Source organism: Nannobrachium achirus, assembly GCF_963921795.1.
Source record: "Nannobrachium achirus genome assembly, chromosome: 2".
Classification (NCBI taxonomy): Eukaryota; Metazoa; Chordata; class Actinopteri; order Myctophiformes; family Myctophidae; genus Nannobrachium; species Nannobrachium achirus.
In genome coordinates, this window is record NC_137811.1 from 64,986,775 (window position 1) to 65,005,658 (window position 18,884).

The following is an 18,884-nucleotide window of genomic DNA, read 5'->3' on the forward strand; positions in this document are numbered from 1 at the left end:
GGGGGTCCTTCACATGAAAAGGTTTGAGAACCACTGTCATAGTAGTCTCTCAAGAACAGACTAACTGAGCTCCATTTAAGTGAAAAGAACCTTTTCTTTGACGATGGCTAGCCAGATTGCTGACATAGAAACATAGGTTTTTCAAAAACTATTAGAAGGATTCAAAAGACACTATTATAGAATCGGGTCAAAATTCTAATTTTCACGATTTTTCAAAAATAGCAGATCTACAAGCTTGCAGCGCGGCACTCGGTGCCGCACTGTGAGCTTGTATATCTGCTATTTTTCATAAAAAAATAAAATAAAATAATGATACACAATAATGTGTACCCAGGTCAAAGTCAACGTGGGCAAAGTGATCGCCATCAATTACCAACCCCATCCGATGCAGCGCACCTGGCATGCCCATGGTTATGACACGGCCTGGGTGCCCCCCGGTTGTGGTATGGTGAAAAGCGGTTTGGAAGAGAATTGTGTCTGGGACCCCAAACGCATCACCATTCTGGATACCATTTCACCCAGGGGTGTAGCACCACATTCTCTGGGCCCTGGTAACTCAGTCCAAGTTTCCCACCCCCTTGTGATGCCCCAAAATTCTCGGCCAGATTATCTGGGGGCCTGGGCTGCCACCCAGGTAACTCAGTCCTACTTTACCCCCCCTTGTGATGCCCCTGGTCTCGCCCAGGATCTCAACAGAGCGTTGGGGCTAGAAATATTAAGAGGCCTCACAAATAGGAGAAAAATGTGAGACAATCAGACATGTATTTCATAGCCTCATTTTCAAATGTGCATATTTTGGATGAAGAAAGCAAATTTTGTACAAATTGTCTGTTACTCGATTACTGTATTCTGGTAATAAATTGATCTAAAAAGAAAATAATTTGCTTTGAGTAAATATGTGAGTGTTAGAACAGTTATTTTCATTTCATTGATATTTGTATTGAATAGCCTACTGGAACTACAGATAACATAGAACCACATATCCTTTAGTTAAAAAAACAATGTTCCCATTTGTGTGAACCACTCTTTGGACAGACTGGATAATACTGTGACGTCCAGTTCCGGATTATAATTTGAAAAAAGAAAAATCCAAAGACATTCTAGTATCCACACAGTATAGTTTTATGTTGGCGAATATACTTGGATGTTGAATAAAATTATCACATTGTCTTCAGTGAGGGCATCTGAAGAACTATCGACAGGCCTCCTTTAAAATCTAGCAAAAACGTTCAGGTACCCCTTTGCTCTGAGCTTCCAGCAGTCTCCTTTCACTGCAATGATTTATCAAACAATATTGATATTTAATGCCACTACCCTGGGGCGGTTTTCAATTTATTTTATTGACTTTTCATGTAATCATAACCTTTCCATCAAAAATATATTCATCCTATGCAATAGCAAAATCACACAAAAGAAAAAAGTAAAATACACAAGACAAAGATTGATTCGGGTCATTTGCAGGCATATTTGAACTTTGAACTCATTGGCAGTGCATCATAGAACAGTTCCATTATGTGTGGGTTGCTTCTTTTACAGTAATTCTAGGAAATGTATTGGATCTGCGAATGCATTATGCTTATGATGACAATCAACAGTCTTTCAAATCAATAGTTGCTCACGGTCAGCTGAAAAGAACATGGCTTGTTAGGAGAGAAGGCCCAAATCAACGTTGTTCCACTTCCAGTCCAAGAACAGAACACCTCAGCTGAAGCCTTGCGTCGACAGAAACCTGTCAATCATGTCGAAGGACCTCGCTGGTTGGTCATAAGGCAGAATGTGCCCTCCTCCTCGAATTATTACCTTGCATGATAAGAGGAGACACAGAATTATGGTTGGGTCATAATTCAAAGCGGTCTATAAAAGCAACTTCAATATGGCCTTATTTTATTTTTTACTGAAAGAAAAATGATTCAAACGTTAAATGAGGTTTTCAATTTAGGGGGTCTTGAAATCAGTATCTTACAAATGCCCATTCGTTGCTTTCAATTATTTTATATGTAATAATATGTATACAAGAGGAAGCAGGCCTCCCATTGTACATGCTAAGGTCAGGCCTACAAATAGAGTCGTATGTCATAATATAATCTTATAGTGCGGTGTTATTAACCACATTAACCTTTAATTTAGTACGGCGAAGTATATTAGGGCCTAAGTGGTTAATTAGCATTCAGTCTCTCCAAATGTTTGACATTGTGAGCGCAGAGGGGGAAAAGGTTATGTAAAGAAAATCTGTTCACATTTGTCATACATTAAGTGAGTTAATTAGCCTTGGGAGCCAATGATGATGTGGCTCAAAGCTCAGGAGCCTACTGCTGTGTCTGTAGCATGAGGCAGCTTGTTGTACAAGTACATGTACTGTACACTCTCTGGACATGATGACGCTGGTACTGTATGTCACAGGGATGTATCGTATCCCCAATCCAACCCTTGACACTGAGTGCCAAGTAGGAGGCATATTTGGGCACTTGGTATGACTCAGTGACTTGGCCGGAGATCGAACCACCTCCCTCCCAGTCCCGAGCTGCTATATCCTACATACTATACCAGGGACGTGCAGAGAATGTTAGAGAGGCTGGGGCTGAAATTTCTAAAGGGGCCTTTTGGTGAAAATATCGAAAATAGCAGAACGCGTCGCAGTTGTGAGCTTGGAGGTCGGCTAAGCACACGGAACTACGCATAATCAAGTCAATACTGGAGATGTGGTGTAACGGTATGGATTTCTACACAGAGAGGGCAATTCTTTCAACATAAGATGCTGCATTCAAGCTCAGGAGAGTTATATAGAAATTCTCTTGAATGCTGCCTTCAGGTATGGCAAGGAAAGAGGGCATTTGCATTTCTTTCACTTATGGTAAAAACTGCATCCATGGTCTGCAAATGGCACTTTTTACAGACTGATAAAAGTCTCAAAGCCCCCTATAAAAGGCTCAAGCCCCCTTTGATGTTTATGTGTGTGCATGTACTATATACTGCAATACAATAATGTTTAACATGAATGTCCCACTATCCCCTACTAGATGATCCAATGTCTCCTCACCTGGTAGAACTCTCCCACTTGTCGGACGTATCCTGCCACCTCCGTGTCGGTGGGCTGGACCTTCCAGTGGAAGCGAGGGGTTCGCTTATACTCCTCTACACCCGTCCAGTTAACCGTGGGCAGGAATCTCTCGGTCAGCGGGGCTGCGACGATGACGTCCAGCTGACCACTGTAGATTAACACCTGGAGAATGGAGAACAGACAGAGAGAAAGAAGACGATGAGCTCAATCAAATGTGTGTTAGAGGAACATGACTGGACAATGGCCGACTTGAAGCTAGACTCAGGCCACGGCCAGACAAATCTATTCTGGATATTTCATATATCCCAGATTTTCAGATATGCACATAGAAAAATATCTAGGTCCACACGACAAAGATATCTAGGTCTAAAATAATCTGAGTCCCCACTCCCCAGACCTCCACTAGGGGGAGGTCTAGTCTCACATCATCGTCTTCAGAGATATCCGTGTTGAATGGGATATTTTTCAATGTCTTCACTTATTTATCCGGAAATATCCAGCTCCGTGTCGGACTGTGTGGCTGGCACCTCAGCCCAACCCGTCTTTCTTAACCTGTACTTTTCTTTACATTAATGTATCCATAAGCATATGATTATCATCATCTTGTTTTACCTGTACGGTAACCGTTAGTACAGTCTGAAGAACATGCAACAGCATTTTGCTGCTTGTACCTGTAGCAGTGAGTGACAAATAAAGCCTATTGAATCTGGACTTAGTTAAACCAAAAGTAATTATACAAAGGAGTGCGCATACACACACACCAAGGGTGATGGACTGGACATGTCACAGACAGAAGGTAAGGCCTATGCCACAAGTAGAGCTCCATTTATTCGCCTTCTTATTGACAATGTTTTTAAACCAACTAAATGCGTGGAGGCCTGCACGGGTCCACACAAACTGAAAATGCTAAAAAGTACCCATGTGTTGGAAGGAGGGAGCCCAGGGGGCCAGTTGTCCGTATTTAAAAAGAAGCAAACACAGAACTGAAAGTTCCAATGATTGGCCGCAACATGTTCTTCATATGATTCCATTAATTTCCCCCAAACGTTTACATTTGATTTTCTTACCTTAATAAACATTGTCATAAATACTTTATGGTTACTGTTTAAAAAAAAGGAAAATATGGTCCAATTTATGTTATAATTGATGTTAAAGCAGGGTATGCTGTAGGAGGGGCTTGTGATCATAGGCTTGTGATGGTTCTTCTTCGTGTGCTTTATTTTCACCAAGCTCAAGACAATGTCCCATGTATCCCTGCAGTTGCACGTGACCGTTGGCAGCCAATAGCATTCCTGGTACCCACATTAAAACAATGATGGCGACACCCATACAAAGGCAAAAGAAATGTAATTTTCGCAGCATAGAAAAGCAATGGGTTCCCACCGTCCATATTGTTTACACAGTGGTTTTACAACTTTTTTGACTCAGGGACTTTTTCATCCACGGCACCCCTGAATTACACAGTTTTCTGAATCTTGCATGATATTACATTTCCACCTGAGATATGGTAGACTATGTTGCAGGGAAATATCGTTTTCCATCAGAACTGATTGAAAATAACTTTATTCTTGATGTTTGAAACCCAGTATCCCTATTCTGGGGGGAAAGTTCACAAAACATAGCCGATCTACAAGCTCACAACGCGTCACAATGTGTTGTGTTAGATCTGCTATTTTCGGTGAAGAGAGTTGGCTGGAGATGGAAAAAGAACTCATCAAGTACAGTGCAAATCAGGTCTTCACATAGTGAAGTGACATTGATGTAGTGCTATTGATGAATTCCAAATATCATCAAATCATTCTGAGGCAACCCTGGATTGCCGTCACGGCACCCAAGGGTGCCCCGTCTCCCACTTTGAAAGCCCCTGGTTTACAGTCTATGCTGGAGCCTCACCCTGTAGTTGTCCATCAGCTCCCCCAGCCAGGGCTTGATGCTCTTCATCACATCCTGAACCAGATGTTTCTCCACCTCCGAGCCGTCGTTGAACGTCAGGTTCCCCACGTGGATGGACCGCCTCACCTCCGCCAGGGTCACAAACTGGGAGAAGTACTCCTGGTCTTCAGGCTCCTGTAGGAGTGAACGTCGTCATCATAAGAATTACTTTCATACATATAATAGTACAGGCTAGTACAGGGTTCCCACACATTTTTACCAATTAATTTCCAAAACTTTTCCAAAACCTTTCCAGAATATTTAACCCAATTCCCAGGACTATATAACAATGATTCAGCTCAATAACGAGTCGCTTACTCCTATGCGCAATGCCCAAAGACGGGTAGTGTATGCCAGTGGTTCTCAACCTTTTCAGGATGTGATCCCCGAAATAATCCTATTTTAACTGGGGACCCGGCACCCTGACGAGCACTAAGAGTTGAGGAATTTTGTATAACACGCTTCTATTGTGAAAATAGCAGATCTACATGCTCACAACGCCTCGCGTTGCGAGGCGTTGTGAGCATGTAGATCGGCTATTTTCACAATTTCTGCCTCTAATATTTGACAATTTGGCCAATGTTTAATTTGTCATTTCAGAGGTATTAACAAAATCAATAACCAAAGACAATGCATAGCTATTTTTTCCAGGACCTTCCAGGACCCTTGATCAATTCCAAAACCTTTCCAGTACTGGAAAAATATTTTTCTAATTTCAAAATATTTCCAGGAATGTCATGACCGTGGGAACCCTGCTAGTAGGGATAGGACGATGTGAACATTTTATTTAGAATGGGCGTATGGTGTCCAAACCTTAGGATTTGTTTTTGTTTGGAGCAATTGGAGGGTTTTCGTTATTTGTTGTTTTTATTTTGTGTTGAAGCTCAGACAATGTCAAACTATCACACGGATCACGTGATCATCATGTTGCGGGGAGGGAGGGGGGTGTTACAGCGCAATCTGCTTTTAACACACTGAATGCCACCCTTTAATTAAAAGCTATCAAACTGGTGCCAGCCATTTTGTTTAATTTCACCTTTTTATGGGGGCCCAAATCATATGTTGTACTTCAATTACATATATTAATCTATGCCTCTATGGAAAGCCCCACTCCCCCTCTTTCAAAGGAAAAAAGAAGAATGTACGCGCCCTGTAAAGTAGCGGCCCGGGTTCGCCTCCCGGTTGTTGCCGTGGTCGCGCTATACCGTTAAGCCGGCATCATAGTCGCCTGGGCGGTGGAAGGCTTTACACCGCGGTGTAGTCTTTTTGAGTCATGAAACTACAACGTTACATCATTCCTCACGGTGGAGAGCTTTACACCGTGAGTCCCAACACATCTCTCTGTTTTTACTATCAGACAGACAGGCTCTACACCTCGTTCACTGATTGGTCAATCTAGACTAGTCAGTCACGGTGAATAGGACTCCACCGTGGCGTACTATGATGTCCTGCACTTATTTTCTGACTTGAGGTGGAAAGCTTTCCACCGGTGGATAGCTCTCCACCGTACACTCTGATACGGGCTTTAGAAAGCTAACATCATTCCTTATTTTCTTTCTGCCACCTACCATTCGGTTAGAATTAACGTGTTTAGTTAACGTTGATGGGGATGGGATTCCCCACGCGATTTTACTTCCTGAATCTTTGTTTACTTCCGGTACAGGTTCCGGTCCGTCGGTCAAATCAGTCCGGGCGCAGACACATACAAGACGGTGGTGAAGCACTTTTTAGCGATCAAGTCGCTTTAGTCGCTTTTGGCAACAAAGACCAAAATCGTTTTAGTCGTTTTTCTTAACTAGTTGCTAATGAGTATTACAGAGTTTGTACATGGAATATTCGGGGCTTTAATAACGTTATTAAGGGGATAGCATTTCTACAGGATACACATTTAAACAAAGAGGAACATGAGAAGTATCTTAAAGATTGGGTTGGTCAGGCTGGCAGGGTGGGGCTTGCCCACAAGTGTTGTTGCTTCTTTTTTTTTCAAATTGGACCATTATGACAGAGTAGAAAAAACCTTATAAGATTACAAAAGTTGAATATACATATATAAACAATAAAAACAAACCTGACAGTTAAACCTTAAATAATACAACAGCAATAATGACAATACAGACTAGGAAAAAAAGACAAAAAAAGACAAAAGTCAAACAAACAAACAAACAAATGGCTGAAGGCGGCACGCGTCCCCGGAGATAGGCGAACAGCATTCAGAGTAATCACACATTGTAATTAATCAGTAAAAGTTAGCAGGTGACCCTAGGGGGCGACTAAGCACCCTGGCTCCAGCACCCCGAAGAGCGCAGTTAAAGGAGCGGGAGGGAGGACCCTCTCATAAGCTTTCCCTAGAAAGTCAAAAATGTGGCTCCAAAAGTTTTGCAACTTATGGCATTGAACAAATTGATGTGCTAAAGTACCTTGCTCAATAAAACATTTGCCACACAGGGGAGAAGAATCCTTAAATAATTTATGCACTTTAGTCGGGGAGATAGTCAGTTTCATTATAGTAAGAAATGTATGTTTGTCGGATTTTTTGGGAGATTTGTAAAACTATACATTTTTGGAATCTTTAGAGCATGGGGAATTCAAAAATCAATGTTCCCATTTGCACAGACACCGGCAAAGCCCCCATTTTGGATGTTCAAAATGGCCGACAGGAAATACATAATTTGTGCTATATTGGCTTCTAGATAACCTAGAAACTTAATTAAACATGCCAATCCTATGTTTTCTGGGTCAAGGAATTGAATGAGTAAATGATGGGTGTAAAATGTTCCGGACCCCCACCCCCTTTCTGGGGGGTATCTATTTTGGGACCTCCCAGAACAGTACGCCAGCCAGTTATAATATTTGAGTTCTTTTGTAGGTTTTAAAACATCCTGAGTTCATTTATTACACTTTTAAACCAGCCAGAATAACCCTTCTGACTATTGGTTGGGTTCCTCACCTGGGACCCCCAGACAGACCCCTGAGCCTATCTCAGTAATCGCTCTGCTCCTGCTCCAGAACAATGTTAAATTAGATCATAATTGAATCATAAAAGTTGTTGTAGCTGGTCTCTGAAAACAAATAGGAGTAGTAGCAAATACCAGGGGTCTTCCACGGGGGTCCGGGACCCCAGGGGGGTCCTCAGAGTTACTACAGGGGGCCCGCCAAATCTTGATGGGATTTGAAACTTTGAATGTTTTTTTATGTATTGTACTTTGATGGTTTATTAGTATTCTCAGTATTATGTATAAAATGATTGTGTTGGACAGTTATGGTTGACAGCTGTTACTGCAGGGATTGCAATAATTAAGGTATTGCAACTTCTTACTTTGGGTGTGCAGACTAACGTGTCCATGTATTGCACTGCACTCACACTGAAAACAACACACAAACCTCTTTGTTATCGGCACCCCAAAACCCTCACCCTATCCTCTTAAAGAGCTCATGATCAATTATGTCCAAAGATATTCACTACAATACATGTCCTCCCTAATAGTGTTGACAGTCTTTATTTGTATTGTTTAAGCAGCTGCACTGGTTGACAGTCTTTATTTGTATTGTTTAAGCAGCTGCACTGTCCCTTGCAATCTGCTTTACAGCCATACATGATTAGCTCAAGTATTGCCTATATTTATATGAGTTAAAGCAAAGGACCTCAACGTCTTACGCCTTACCTTAGTTTACTTTTAGTTGACCTTGTATCAATGAACTGTGCTGTCATGAAACTGTACATTTTCCTATGCAAAACTTCTAATAAATACTTCAATCAAATCAATAAAAAAGCCTTTGTAGGAGGGAGGGCAAGACAACTGACTGGATCATACCCTCCACTCTGAATTCCATCTATTTTCGTCAATTGACGGAAGCTCAGGGGAATTTGTCAGGCATGACAAAGTAGGCATCATAATATGATCAAGGGACATGATTTTGAGGAAGTGCACTGCACAGGATTATAATTACATCTAACGATGCTTCTCCTCCATTCACGTTTGGTGAATGTAGCCTTGGCAAGGAACGTTTTATGTCTTCAGGCGGTAACCATCGATCATCAGGTGTTTCGACCATTGAACCGCTACACCCTCCTGATGGCAGGGTCGGCAGTGGTGACCAAATCAATGCCCATCTCCTCCTCCTGGCCAAGGCTAAACTCCCCTCTCCTGCTCTATTTTTGCCAGACCCAGGGGGTCGGCCTACATAAGGCTTTGTCGGTCTGTCGGTCGGTCCCTCTTTTCCTCAGTGTCCCTCTTTTCCTCAGTGTGCCTGTGTTTGCCTCTGACTGCTCATCTGCCCCTCCCTTCCCTTGCTCGGCTGATTGCCTTGAGTGCCGTCACCTGTACGGGACCAGCTGAGTTGAGTTGGCTGACGAGCTGCTGAGACTATAAATTCCTGTGTGTTCATGTGTTAGTTCAGTGCTGCAAAACATTTGCCCCACAGCCATACTAGTGAAAACAGACCATCTACAAGCTCACAAACATTTCCAGCTGCTCAGCCTATAAAATCCTGTGTGTTCATGTGTTAGTTCAGTGCCATACTAGTCAAAACAGCCGATCTACAAGCTCACTACGCTTTGTTGCTGAGACTATAAAATCCTGTGTGTTCATGTGTTAGTTCAGTGCCATACTAGTGAAAACAGCCGATCTACAAGCTCACTACGCTTTGTTGCTGAGACTATAAAATCCTGTGTGTTCATGTGTTAGTTCAGTGCCATACTAGTTTTCATTGCGGGTCTGGCACAACCAGGTGACCTGGTCTAGTTTCCCAACAAGAGGCTCCTCTGGGGAGGTATTGGGTGGGTCCCTCCTGAGGTTTTGAGGTGACACAGATGCGTAGAGTTCTCAGATAGATAGATACCTTTATTATCCCAAGGGGGAAATTTAGTAATTCTCCAGGACTGTGGGGTTATTCCTGCCTGGAGCTCTCCTTCGTATCACCAATTAACTCACCAACCAAGTTGTGCGCTGCACCTGTGACCCCTTCTCTCCACACTTGGTCCTGGCTTGATGTATTTTTACCTTTTGTGTTCCTGCAGATGTTCTTGCAGTGACACTTTAATAATAATAATAATAATAATAACTTGCATTTATATAGCTCAGACATGCAGCTGATGTTGTTTAGGTGAGCCGTCTCGTTAGCTGTGATTAATTAATGGCTGTTAATGTTATGTTTGTATTGTTGTACACATGAAGAGGCTGATACCCTGATACCTCATCAAGTCCTTGCCTCTACTGCTTATGGTGCTTTGCTAGACATATGTTTTTGGTCACACGACACTGATGTCCTCCTGCTGTTACTTCTCTGAAATTTGTCAAAGCCAAGGTACAAAAAAAAGTCAAGGGATCCTTAGCCTACACAGTTTTTCTGGTGCTGACTGGGTAAGAACATTTATTAGAATCGCCAAAAAGACATGCCAACTATGTCACAATGCGGGATAAATCATACATGACAAATGAGCCCTGAGCTCCACCAATCGAAGAAAATAGATGGAATTCAGAGAGTGGAGCATATGTTCCAGTCAAGTGTCTTGCCCTCCCTGCTCCAAAGGCAGTACTTGAGCTCATCAAATGTGGCTGCAAAGTAGGTTGCAAGGGACGGTGCAGCTGCTCAGATAACCTGCCTTTCACTCTATGCTATGGTGGAGACTGTGTCAACACTGTTAGGTTGGACATTGAAGATGATGATGATAAAGACGAATAGATCCTGCATGTCTGAAATTACTGTATAGTGAATTCCTTTGGGCATAATTGAGCATGGGCTCTTTAAGAGGATAGGGTGAGGGTTTGGGGGTGACGATAACAAAGAGGTGTGTGTGTGTTGTGTTGTCAGTGTGAGTGCAGTGCAATAAATGGACACGTTGTTCTGCGTGCCCAAAGTGAGAAGTTGCAATACCTTCATTATTGCAATCCCTGCAGTAACAGCTGTCAACCATAACTGTCTAACACAAAACCGTTATAAATAATACTGAGAATACTAATAAACCATCAAAGTACAGAATACAGAATACAAAAAATCATTCAAAGTTTCAAATGTAAAAAAAAAGAAATATATATCCCATCAAGATTTGGCGGGCCCCCTGTAGTAACTCTGAGGACCCCCAGGGGTCTCGGACCTCCTGTGGAAAACCCCTGGTATTTGCTACTATTCCTTTTTGTTTTTAGAGCCCAGCTACAACAACTTTTATGTTTCAATTATGATCTAATTTAACATTGTTCTGGAGCAGGAGCAGAGCGATTACTGAGATAGGCTCAGGGGTCTGTTTGGGGGGTCCCAGGTGAGGAAAGACCCCAACCAAAAGTCAGAAGGGTTATTCTGGCTGCTTTAAAAGTGTAATAAATGAATTCAGGATGTTTTAAAACCTACAAAACAACTCTAATATTATGAAAAAAGGACATTAACTGGCTGGCGTATTGTTCTGGGAGGTCCCAAAATAGTTAACCCCCAGAAAGGGGGTGGAGGTCCGGAACATTTTACACCCATCATTTACTCATTCAATTCCTTGACCCAGAAAACATAGGATTGGCATGTTTAATTAAGTTTCTAGGTTGTCTAGAAGCCAAGATAGCACAAATTATGTATTTCATGTCGGCCATTTTGAACGTCCAAAATGGCAGCTTTGCCGGTGTCTGTGCAAATGGGAACATTGATTTTTGGATTCCCCATGCTCTGAAGATTCCAAAAATGTATAGTTTTACAAATCTCCAAAAACATCCGACAAAAATATATAATGAACCTGACTAAGAAGTGTAATCTGTGAATGATCTTAAATTGGATGAGGCCGTGCCTGACATTAATAGAACTGTGATGAATATTACACTCCTCCCACGTTTCGTCCTAGATATCAATACCTAGCTCTCTTTGCCAGTTATTTTTAAATGGGAAAGAGAGGGTGGACTAGACAAATCTTGCAAAGTTGTATAGTATTGCGAGACTGCACCTTTATCAAAGGAGTCGACTCTCATTATGCTCTCTAGTATCGGATGACAAGTCTTTTGTTCAAATTGTGGGACATGAGTTCTGAAAAAATTCTAATCTGTCTGTATCTGAAAAAGTGCGATGCCGGAGTGTTGTTGCTTCTTGACCCAAATCTCCGGTGTCAGATCGTTCCGTTTTTAACCCCAGGAAATGCTGTTGTCGTCTGAACGGAAGGCATATCTGACTTTTCCTTTTGAGGAATTCTCGTTGCAAAAACGCAATGTAAACGGGCCCTAGAAGAGGTTAATTAATATAGCAATAAACTCTCTCCAGTCAGGGAAAGCCCCAGGTCCAGATGGATTCCCAGTCCAGTATTTTAATATAATGAAAGACAAACTATTGCTAAGAGTTTACAACAAGTCTAATGAGGAGTCAAAGCTTCCAGACTCAATGTATGAAGCTAACATAACATTAATTGCGACCGCCAGGTCGCAGCCAGTTACTAAGAAAACCTCCACGGGCTGTCAGTCCGTCAGTCTGTCTGTCTGTCTGTCTGTCACGTCACGTCACACTTTTGCCCTACTCATATCTCTGCCACCGTTGCCCCTAAACATGCCAAACCCACGCCGCAGGGAAAAAAATATGGGAAACTAGTCAAAAGTAGCCGATCTACAAGCTACTGCTCCACTCCACGGCCCGTGGTGTATACATGTGACCTGACGGTCGCCTATCTCCCCATTAGGGAGTCTTACTGGTGGTACATTATGTACATGCTGATCCATGCATCAACAGGAGATATACTGTAAGCCCTGGTAAGTCCCTGACAAGTGTCATATCCTTACATCATACTGTCAACACAGGAGATTTATGGGCATCATGGCCCATTTTGAAATGCCATTCTGGGAAATGGGCTGGCATCTCTTCAATATCTTCGAGCAACATTCATTTGACACTTCATCACCACATCATTTTGTGTTCCATTTGTTATTTCTTTTTGTGAAAATATGTTCCATACTCTAGAGTCTACCACACTCTGGTTCCATACTCTACAGCATCTTTTTGTGTGTGTCTTTGGGTTGACTCTATTTCCAAGGTAGAAATGAAACCCATCAGTAATTGCGACCGATGGTCGCAGTTTACTATGAGAAACGGCACAGCTTGTCCATGTCCGTCTGTCTGGACGTGTACACCTTTTTACGGTCTATGGGTTTGTTGCTCTGACATGATGCTCTGATATCACTGTGATGTCACACTAACAGAATCCCTTTTATGCCCATATATGGAGTTCCCTGATGTCATCAATATTAAGCCACATTGGCCACACGAACAGAATCCATATACCATATATCCATAAGACAGCTCATATCTGTGTGGCTGATTCTACAGACTGGGATCTCCATGTATGTATGTCAGATGTCATAGACATCATAGGACTTTCACAACGAATAACTGCATGTTTGGTCTCTATCTCCATATACAGTATATGGATCTCCATTTATGGGTAGGGGTCTCCATATATGGGTACCTTCAATGTTGCGACCGTTAGGTCGCAGTTACTTACACTTATACTATCAAAACCTACACCGGCTGTCAGTCCCTCCGTCACGTCACTCGTCACACGTCACACTTTCCCCCTACTCATTTGTCCGCCACCGTTTCCCCGATCCATTCCAAACTTTGCACACACACTCCTTGGCTCATTTCTCACATGGCCCTCTTCTAGCGCCACCATGAAGCCGATTCTTGCAAGACACATTTTTGGACACTGCTCCTACATATTTTGCCCTAAAATCACGAAAATCGGTACACAGTATCTCTCTACACAGTCATGTCATCAAAATGCATCTCTCCCATCTTGCGCCACCATCTGGCCGATTTTTGAAAAACACATTTTTGGATACTGCTCCTACAGATTTTCCCCTAAAATCACGCAAACCGGTACACAGTATCTCTAGAGTCATGTCATCAACAAGGATCTATACCATTTAGCGCCACCATCAGGCCTATTTTTACATTCGACCTGACAGCCGCTTATCTCCCGATTAGGGAGTCTTACTGGTCCGATATACTGTACATCACTGGCCAGATGGCCAAGAATTGGCATGTCACCCTGAGGCGTCTTACTAGTTACTATCAAAACCTCCACCGGCTGTCAGTCAGTCAGTCAGTCAATCCGTCAATCGGTCTGTCACGTCACGTCACGTCACGTCACACTTTTGCCCTACTCATATCTCTGCCACCGTTGCCCCTATCCAAGCCAAACTTTGGACACACTCCTTGCCTGCCAATCCACAACCTCCACCCCTCCAGGGACTGCCGGAGCTCCGTGCAAAAATGGTCAAATGACCACCCCAACGGGGCTGCTCACGGGGAGTTCCCGGGGACCACCGACTCCTGGTGCTCCAGAACGGATGCAAAAGTGGTCGCCCTAGTGGAGGACCCCCACCACTGAATTGCACATAAAATGCCTTAACTCGGGCAAGGAGCAACCAGGAGAGCCTGGGCCCGGTACCCACGCGTCCACCTCGGCAGACAGCCGCCGAGGAGAGACGGAGGAGAGACGGTGCCGGCACCCAGGGGGGTCCCGGGGGCCCAGCCACCACCGGGGCCCGCCGCGGACCCCCGTGCCGCCAGTCGCTTATCTCCCGATTAGGGAGTCTTACTGGTACATAAGAAAGACAAAGACCCTGAAATGTGCTCCTCCTATAGGCCTATCAGCCTGCTTGGAGTAGATATGAAAATACTATCCAAAATACTAACTAATCGGTTGGAGTGCGCAGTGACATAATGTGTTAAAAAAAAGAACAAACAGGATTCATAAAAGGAAGAATGTCGTATTACAATACAAGAAGTTTATTTAACTTTATTCACTATCTTAATTATAGTCAAATTCCAGACGCCATCGTAACGATGGACACGGAAAAAGCGTACGATCGTATTGAACTTAAATATTTATTTGAAGTATCGATCTAACTTCCTGGACTGGGTCAAATTGCTATATGTGATGCCTACTGCCTCAGTTTTGACAAATGGACTTGCGTCAACATCAACCATATGGCAGGCAACCGCACATTATGCAGAAATACATAGTGCATGCTATGCTGGAAGCAATAGAGTTGATGTCATCTTTTCAAAATGCATAATTACCGTACAGTTTGTGTTTATAAGCTTATTTCGCAATACCTATTGCGCAATCCTCTGTAGAGCAATGTGTCATTATCATCACCAAAGTCTCAGGTTACAAGAGGGAAGGGGGGGGGTCAGCTGCAGAGATAGAGAGAGAGAGAGAGAGAGAGAGAGAGAGAGAGAGATAGAGGGGTACAGTACAGTACAGTAAGTGGATGGATGGATGGATGGATGGATGGATGGATGGATGGATGGATGGATGTGAATGGATGAATGGATGGATGGATGGATGGATGGATGGATGCATGGATGGATGGATGTGGATGGATGGATGTGGATGGATGTGGATGGATGGATGGATGTGGATGGATGGATGTGGATGGATGGATGGATGTGGATGGATGGATGGATGTGGATGGATGGATGTGGATGGATGGATGGATGGATGGATGGATAGTTTTTTCTCGCATTCCTAAAACAAAAGAATTATTACAAATAAATTTACCACCACTGATCCGGAATCAATGGTCTCCATCAAGTCTCCATGACGTGAGTAATCAATAGAAAAAAAATCATTTTGAGGGTGAACTACTCGTGAAAACATGTAAAAATTCAAAATTTAAAAAATTGAGACTTTTTACTATTTTGCTTCCTAAACATGTCACACATATAGATGTTCATTTCATACGTGAAGGTGCAGAGTTAACAGCATTTGTTTCCATACATTTTTTATAAAATAAAGATATATATATAGACAATAAAAAATTAATAAAAGATGAATCAAAGAAACATGGCCCCCTCACGTATTAGGAGGGCAGTATGAGTCACCAGAACCCGAGGACAGGTGTTTTTGATCAATCCAACATGATTAAAATGGAGTTTGAAGTTACAATAACTGGTTTCTATCCACAAGTTTCCCCGGGGGTTTACTGGAGACTATCAGGACCAAACCTCCGGGTTTAACAGCAGACATACAAGCTCACGTCGCGTCGCAGATGCAACCCGTTGTGAGCTTGTAAATCGGCGGCGGAACCTCGATGCAGACGTTTGCGCAATGCACTATGGGGCGTTGGAAACTCGTGGATAGGATGGGGGTGTGTCTGATCTTTAAAAGCCGTTTTCTCAAAATGTGTTTTTCCTCATCCTAAGGTACAACAATCTCAATTCAGTTGCACCCACATACACCAAACCTTCCAGTTGTATTCTTATCTATATCCTGAAGATTTTTACAGAAGGGTTTGTTGATATATCATTCATAGCCTGATTTACATCACATTTTATTCCTAAAAACATGGCAAAATTGTTTTTTTATGCCTGTTGACACTATTTTATGATTTATGGAGTGATAAAAAGAGATATCTAAAATCCCCTCTGTAATTCTTTTTGTCTGTAATACAGTATGTCAAGAAAAGGAAACAATAGTTTTGAACCTGGCATTATCCAATCTCCAGATTTATGTACCTGAAAAGTCTGCAAATTGGGCATCATTAGCGCATATAATGCCTAATTTGCATATCTAAACATATAATTTCAGAAAACTTGTAATTCAAAAATTCTTAGTCTTGATGTAAGTAATCAACTGGAAAAGTTTCATTGTAGTAGCTATTAGTAATTTTTTTTACCCTATTCACCTGTAGTGTCTCGATCGCCTTAAGTTACTGCTACAAAACCTGTATACGGTATCCACTAAATGATATATTACCAATATACAGTAGGGTAGATCTAGCCTAGCTGAGCTAGACATCCCAGCCATGTTAAAACAAGGAGGGGATACGCAGTTACTAGTTAGCTGCACTGTATATAGGCTGGCCCCAGGCTAGGGTAGATCAACCCCCAAAGGGGGTTGATATACAAAAAAGGTGGAGCAACCCAACACAATACAATACCAAGACAAGAGATGGATTCAGAAGCAGCAGCAAGCAACAAATGGAAAAGGGTACAAGGTACGTGTATGCTTTTGCGTGTGCTATTATTCTATTAATTTCTGTTGATTTCTGTTTCTGTGTTATTGTTTATTAGAAGTGGAAAATACTCAAGTAAAAGTACTCGAGTATTTACTCAAGAGTAGTTTTTTTGAGGATCTGTACTTTTAAAGTAATTTTTAAATGCTCTACTCTTACTTTTGAGTAATTTAAAAAGTAAATACTTGCGTTACTTTTCATTTGGACAATGAGTAAGAGTACGGTAGTTTAAATTCAGTAAATAAGTAAAGTAAATTCAGGTTTTTAGACCTTTTTAGTACCTCTGGTCAAAAATAGGCCAAATTGTCAAATAGTAGAGCCCAAAATTGTGAAAATAGCTGATCTAAATGCACACAACGCCTCTGTGGCATTGTGAGCATGTAGATCTGCTATTTTCACAATGGAACAGATGTAGTCAAACTAATGTAATGCCAACTCCTACAATTCCAAGTGCTTGCTTGTCAGGGTGGGGGTCCGCAGTTGAAATATTATTATTTTGGGGGTTGCAGCCTGAAAAGGTTGAGAACCACTGACCTAAGATATGTCCTTTGTTTCCAACATTTGCAGCACTTGATTTGTGTGTATTGTTTACATATATATTCTTAAAAATGTTATTAAAAGTGGTTTTCTGATTAATGTTTTTCTCTTCCTGGTTAATGACATCACATTGGGACCGCTTAGGTAACCGCTAACATGTAACATGTAGAAAAAAGTAAAAAAAAAAAAAAAAAGAGAAAAAAAAAAAGTACTTTTACTTTTTACTCAAAGAGTAGTTTTTAAATAGGCTACTTTTTACTCTTACTTTTGAGTAATTTCCTGGACTAGTACTTTTACTCTTACTCTTACTAAAAAAGTAACAGTACTCTTACTTTGAGTAGGATTTTTCCACCTCTATTGTTTATTGTATTGTTTAAAACAGAAGGTGTTTAATGTGGTTCTGTTTTGTTGATTTCGCAGCTTTTACATTAGCTTTATGGAAATAAATCCCATTGTAGGACTACTGCCAGTCTAAAAGTGTGACCATCATCCGGCTGGGTGTGCTACAGTAGGAGTTCAATATGAAGCAGTGTTATAGGCTGATGCTGGTGGTGATGATCCTGGCTTGGATGATCCTGGCTTGGACTCTCCTTATGGGAATAAGGTCTAGGATTCTCCTTTTCCCGAATGCCTTTGTGGCTCCTGCGCCCCCTAAAGCCTTTGTGGCTCCTGCACCCCCTAATGCATCTGTGGCTACTGCGCCCCCTAATGCATCTGTGGCTACTGTGCCCCCTAATGCATCTGTGGCTGCTGGGCTTTCAAAATTGGAACAGCACCATGTTGAAATCAAGAGCCCAAAGGAGCTACTGTGTGAACTGAAGACAGCCAGGCTGAGGACTGTGGACGGATCGGAGCAGCCCTTCTCCTCGCTGGGCTGGTCCCATCTGGTGCCCTCCGTTCCTCTGGAGCGGCTCCACAGACGGCAGGAGAACCAAAGCAGCTTCAAGTCCTGCGCTGTGGTGGCCTCGGCCGGGGCCATGCTGCACTCAGGACTAGGCGAGGAGATTGATTCCCATGAAGCGGTTATGCGGTTCAATCACGCACCAACAGGGGGTTACGAGAAAGACGTGGGAACCAGAACGACTTTTCGACTCATTAACAAACAGATTCTGTATAAGCCTAAATTTCAATTCAAGACCAGCTCTCTCTACCACAACGTCACCCTGGTGGCCTGGGGAATAGCCCCTCGTGACCTCAACCTGACCAAGTGGCTGGACCCTGGTCAGCCCTTCTACGTGCTTCACCCCAGCTACATCTGGCAGCTCTGGGAGGTAATCCAGGGAACCACACAGGAGAAGATTAAGACCACCCCGCCTACCTCTGGCTTCATGGGCATCCTTGTGATGATGGCACTGTGCGATGAAGTGCACGTG

At 42.6% G+C, this 18,884-nt stretch overlaps 1 protein-coding gene across 1 annotated transcript in view; it reads right to left on the reverse strand.

Annotated features, from left to right (window-relative positions):
* Positions 1-1,294: 1,294 nt before the first annotated feature.
* The window catches only part of LOC308304954 (putative serine carboxypeptidase CPVL), a 36,090-nt gene continuing 18,500 nt past the window's right edge, over positions 1,295-18,884 (reverse strand). Inside the window, exons 11-13 of the mRNA XM_080749578.1 lie at positions 4,952-5,125; positions 3,038-3,220; positions 1,295-1,800 (exon numbers count right to left, since the gene is read on the reverse strand). Of these exons, the coding sequence (XP_080605704.1) occupies positions 1,702-1,800; positions 3,038-3,220; positions 4,952-5,125 (456 nt within the window). The 3' untranslated portion in view covers positions 1,295-1,701. The remainder of the gene's footprint in view (positions 1,801-3,037; positions 3,221-4,951; positions 5,126-18,884) is intronic.